General features: G+C 52.0%; 1 protein-coding gene across 1 annotated transcript in view; it reads right to left on the minus strand.

The window, feature by feature from the left end:
* Positions 1-4,610, minus strand: part of LOC144731509 (protein ENL-like) — a 48,141-nt gene extending 43,531 nt beyond the window's left edge. Inside the window, exon 1 of the mRNA XM_078612616.1 lies at positions 4,521-4,610. Within this exon, the coding sequence (XP_078468742.1) occupies positions 4,521-4,532 (12 nt within the window). The 5' untranslated portion in view covers positions 4,533-4,610. The remainder of the gene's footprint in view (positions 1-4,520) is intronic.
* Between the last annotated feature and the right edge of the window lie 1,390 nt (positions 4,611-6,000).

The following is a 6,000-nucleotide window of genomic DNA, read 5'->3' on the forward strand; positions in this document are numbered from 1 at the left end:
CTGCACCACCACACAGAGAGCATCATTCACTCGCAGTACAGACGAAACGGATCTGTTTGCGCGTGTACGCATGTGTATTTAGTTGCGTGTGTGTATATGGGGAGCGGTAGCGCAGTGGTTAGCACACTGCGCTACGAACCCGGCGACTCGAGTTCGAATCCCACTCATGGCCAAAACGAATGAGGATTATGTGAACCGGTCCTGAGCCTCCCCTAGGTCGACTCAGAAATTAGTACCTGGTGCGATCTGTAAACATCGCTACTCGGGAGACAAAGCCGCCCCGGGTGTGGTGCTGGCTACCCACTCCCTCGTGTGCCAATGCTAGCCTTCATTGGTACTTGCTAACAGCACTTGCTCCAACAGTATGTTAAGGCGATATAGGACATATTTGTCTTTGTACTTTTAAAAGTGTGCCTCGTCGGGTGACATCACCACCACTCCCCTTTTTCCACTGGCACATCCGAACAGTGCTAGAGAGCAGGGTTCTCACAGTATGGGTGGTTTTCCACTGGCAATTTGCTTTTCCGAGCTGGAAACCAAACTGTGACACACAGGCTTCACAACATATCTGAAAAGGTCAGGCGAAGCGCTCATGATGCATTCATTGTATGCGATGCCAGTGAGGACATTGTGAGGACGCAGCGTCACCACAACTTCGGACATGTGTCTCAACTCATTAATTTCAAGTGACGTATGTGGCATGGCTCTGCTTATGCAAAAGAAAAAAAACTAACTGGTGCCTCCTGAGCCGCACTGGGCTGGATTCGGGGCAATGGCTTGGTTGCTTTTTGGAGTGTGAGTGGAGAATGGTGGCGCAGTGGTTAGAGGACAGCGCTTCGAACTCTGCACCCTCGGTTTAATACCCTGGCCAGAGCTGACATCAGTGGTGAGTAACATCCGAACTGGTCCTCAGCCTGTCCTGGGTCGACTCAGCCTCAAATGAGTACATAAACATCAGCACTGAAAAGGCAAAGGTAGCCATGTGAGGTGCTGACCACACAAACCCCTTGTGTCAGCCTTAATAGATGATCGCAAACAGCAGCACTTGCCCCATCAGCTTATGTAGACTATATAGGGGAACTTTCTCCTTGTAGGTGAGTGTACATGTGTGGTTAGAAATTACGTGTATACAGTATAAGCAAGTGCGTAGAAGTAGAGCTTTAACAAGTATTCAATAACAGTACTTTCCTGCAGTCTGCATGGCTGTACAATAGAATTGTAAAAAGCATAATAAGTATTATAACTTCGTGTGCATATGGGTTTGCGAGTATCTAAATGTAATACATTTATACATGTGTAGTAAATTCAGCTGAGGCGCACACTCGAACTTAGAGGCAACACGTTTATTCACCACCCAACGGGGTGACTATATAACCACTCACAGGGTAACGACATAGGGTGGTGACCACACTGCTAACTACTAAACCACTTGACGGGATACTCCATATAGTGGGAACCACCACGGGGTAACTATTCAATTGGACCCGGCTAATTAACATCTTGTCTGGTCCACGATGTCATGCACGAAGACCCAAGACCGAAGAGCAAAGAGTTCCATTCCCAGAGACAGCCACGATCGGGCTTGGCTTTTATGGGCCGCGGCGTGGCCAGGGGCTTCCAGATCCTTCTTGAAGACTCTGGCCCCTACATCACGTGTCCCTCTCACCCCCTTATTGGCCCCCCTTTCCACCTCGTCCGGTCACGTGCCCTCTCGGGTTCACTCAAGAGCACCATGTCCTCGCCCGACCTCTCTCTCACCGTCACCAGGGCTATGCCCCCTAGAGAGCCCTTCCATGGCACACTCACTCTGGCGCTAGAGAGAGGCTCCGCACATACAGTACCACTCTTCACTTGGTACACTACACATGTATAACCATGCGTGTGTAAATACGTGCATATGTGTGTATATGGTTAGCCAGGGGGGGTCGTTGCATTTATATATACGAGTGAGCGGTTAGTTATGCTTAGGTGTGTCAGGAACATTTTAATGTGAACATATGTACATCAGTGGTACCTGATGTACTGTATAAACCTTTCTTGGGGTCCCCCCCTAAGTCTTGAAATATGTAGGTCCTGCAATGTGTAAACATCAGCACTGGGGAGACAAATACAGCCGGAGTGATTCTAAAAACACCACCACTTATGTCGTGACCACCTTCATAGGCACTCAGTAACAACACTTGTCATGAAGCTAAACGGATAATCTTTTGTCGTTGTTGTACGAGTATATGTGTCTATAAGTGTGCCTACGTGTTTAAAGAACATCAACCAAAATTAAGTAAAACAGTTGCCTGGCTTGCCAACCACCATTCAATTTAAAAGTGGACAACTAATTGGGAAAAAAAAAATACCATAGGGGTAGATATCACTCATGTGATGGGACACATCACCGATATTTTCACCACCATCATCACCAAACTGCCACCAGCTATTGTGTTGTTGCAGCTTTCCCCCAAATAATATCATACCCCCTCCCCACCCAGACTCCTTGTCCAGGTGTTCAATGTGCAAATTCTGCCAAGCCACTGGTACACAATGGGCGATAATTTGCAGTTAGCCACATGTTCCAAAAACATTTAAGCACACTCCTCTTAGACAAAAAGTTGACACTTTGCAATGTCTCCACTTTGACCGTGCACACCTTCTTAATGGTTCTTTCGGTAAAGTCACGTATAAGGGAAATAATAAAATAATAAAAATAAAACATAATAAAATAAAGACCTGTTCTTCACCTGAGGACGGCTGCTTGCGTTGTGGCCGAAACGTCGTGAGAATTATTTAATGTTGTATTTTTATTATTCTATTATTTCCCTTCTACGTGACTTTACCGAAAGAACCAAGATGAATCCCTGCAGTCACGAAAGCTTTAAATCGTGCACACCTTATTACAAACTCTGTCATAATACTGCAGATCCTTCCTCATCTATGCCTTCGTCACGACCTGACTCTTCTTTCGCGCCTCCTCTAATCTCCAGAGTCCAGGTGATCCTTAACGGCTGAAAACATGACCACATCATCTCAATGCTCCAATGCCTTCTGCTTGCTCTTGTTCCAAGCCTGGATCAATTGCAAAATCTCACTCGCCATCGTCAAGACCCACCAAGGACTCGCCCATGTATACGTACATTTTTCCCTTCTCATCTTACTCTACAACTAGTCAAATCAGTGCCACGTGTGCAGGCCAATAAACAAAAACATTTTAATTTTCTTCTACAAGGTAAAGCAGTTAGCTATTAGCTTTTTTTCACAAGTTATCTGGCCACAAATACACACAACGAAGTGGCAGCCAAATACACGACACACGCATGTTTCGAAATGTTTAGAGAAGAACCGGAGGGACCAGGAGAAAAATCAACACGACCACGGGGAGAGGGACACGCAAAACCCAAATATACAGGCGTCAGGTTAGGGTTCGAACCCACGACCTCCTGCATACCAGGCGAGAGAGACAACATCTCGCCGCAAGTTTATGTCTGGCTAATAAAATAGAACTGGACGACATAATTGCTGCTTGTTCTAACTTTTGGGCGATTTAAAAATGTTGGTACGACTCAAGTAAAAAAAAAAATCTCTGGTGGTAACAGCAAATGAAAATATTTTGTCTGTGCCAATGTGGCCTTTCCCCAACTCGCTCATGCACTCTCTGCTCCAGCAGCCAAGGCTATTGAAGACCCCAGTCAACCTTCACTCAATGTGAGGTCACTCAATCTCCTCTGCTACCCCCCCCGCCCCAGCCATCCGTGCTGACGAATCCCCGCCCGCGTCGTCCCAAGTCCAGCGTCAATCCATTCTTCATGCCCTCTACGACTGCCCGTATCTACGCAAAATAAGTCACGCGTTTAAACTATAAAAAGCGGCTCGAGACGTGGTTGCGTTACGATACTCCACGCACCCAAAGTGAATCGAACAATGGTCACAAACCTGTACAAAACCTCAAGTGCCCCCGGTTTGTTGATTAATTCCACTACTGTCCGCTTCCACGGTCGGATTTGAACCCCAGATACAAAGTGACACCACCACGAAAACCGAGGTGCCATGGCGCAAAGGGGGCTACATCGTGGGCAGCAGTAGCGGCGTCTTGGCCAGAGGCAATAGACGAGGCCATAGACCATTTAGGAGCATAGTGCAGTACAACAAACGCTGTTTTTAGCAAGCCACCACTACCTCAATACACCTCGCGACGCACCCACACGCTTGTCACCCACCCAGAGACCACTTCTCTATCCAGGCTCGGCTTGCGAGATGGAGGAGGAGGTGGGGGGGGGGAGCTGCTTTTGATCGAGAGGCGTTACTCGGTGGAGGGGGGGGGCAGCAAAGATGCCGCGAAACAAACGCACGGCAATGAAGGCGAAACGACAACGACGGTGCAGTGTGGAGCGACACACGGGGATGGCTCAACGGCGTCGTTCTCTTCGCCTCGCGGTGCACACGCGTGTGTTAGTACTGATGCTGTTGTCGTGTATGTCGCTGCTGCTGCTGCTGTTGTTGTTTGTTGTTGTTGTGATCGTTGTAACACGTACCGAGGAAGCCATGAGCGCTGAGGCAGCGGCGGGGGGGGGGGAGCCGCGCTCAGCGCGCCGCCATCACGAACCCGGCCCGGTTACCGTGGGGACGTCGCGGCCCGCGCATGCGCCGTTGGGGGCGGAGTAGCCACGCCCCTCCTCAGGCAAAGCCACGCCCCCACCGGCAAAGCCACGCCCCTCCCCAGGCAAAGCCACGCCCCCAGACAAAGCCACGCCCCTCCCCAGGCAAAGCCACGCCCCTCCAGGCAAAGCCACGCCCCTCCAGACAAAGCCACGCCCCTCCCCAGACAAAGCCACGCCCCTCCAGGCAAAGCCACGCCCCCAGGCAAAGCCACGCCCCTCCAGGCAAAGCCACGCCCCTCCAGGCAAAGCCACGCCCCCAAGCAAAGCCACGCCCCCCAAGCAAAAGCCACGCCCCTCCCCAGGCAAAGCCACGCCCCTCCAGGCAAAGCCACGCCCCTCCAGGCAAAGCCACGCCCCCCAAGCAAAAGCCACGCCCCTCCCCAGGCAAAGCCACGCCCCTCCAGGCAAAGCCACGCCCCTCCAGGCAAAGCCACGCCCCTCCAGACAAAGCCACGCCCCTCCAGGCAAAGCCACGCTCCTCCAGGCAAAGCCACGCCCCTCCCCAGGCAAAGCCACGCCCCCAGACAAAGCCACGCCCCTCCCCAGGCAAAGCCACGCCCCTCCAGACAAAGCCACGCCCCTCCAGACAAAGCCACGCCCCTCCCCAGACAAAGCCACGCCCCTCCAGGCAAAGCCACGCCCCCAGACAAAGCCACGCCCCTCCAGGCAAAGCCACGCCCCTCCAGGCAAAGCCACGCCCCCAAGCAAAGCCACGCCCCTCCCCAAGGCAAAGCCACGCCCCTCCAGGCAAAGCCACGCCCCTCCAGGCAAAGCCACGCCCCCCAAGCAAAAGCCACGCCCCTCCCCAGGCAAAGCCACGCCCCTCCAGGCAAAGCCACGCCCCTCCAGGCAAAGCCACGCCCCTCCAGACAAAGCCACGCCCCTCCAGGCAAAGCCACGCTCCTCCAGGCAAAGCCACGCCCCTCCCCAGGCAAAGCCACGCACCTCCAGGCAAAGCCACGCCCCTCCCCAGGCAAAACCACACCCCCCAGGCAAAGCCACGCCCTTCCCCAGGCAAAGCCACGCCCTCCAGGCAAAGCCACGCCCCTCCAGGCAAAGCCACGCCCTCCAGGCAAAGCCACGCCCCTCCAGGCAAAGCCACGCCCCCCAGGCAAAGCCACGCCTCCCCAGACAAAGCCACGCCCCCCACCTCCGAGTGTTATTTCTGATCAGTATAACACGTAGCAAGGTTTCGCGACCAATATTATCCATAAAAGATCAATAGTAAAATTTCGATTTAAAGCTTTCGTGACTGCAGGGATTCATCTTCTTGGTTCTTTCGGTAAAGTCACGTAGAATAGAAATAATAAAATAATAACTGTAACATCTGCAGTTGTTAATATTGTTTTTTTTA

This window comes from Lampetra planeri, chromosome 39, assembly GCF_965212315.1.
Source record: "Lampetra planeri chromosome 39, kcLamPlan1.2.h2, whole genome shotgun sequence".
Lineage (NCBI taxonomy): Eukaryota > Metazoa > Chordata > Hyperoartia > Petromyzontiformes > Petromyzontidae > Lampetra > Lampetra planeri.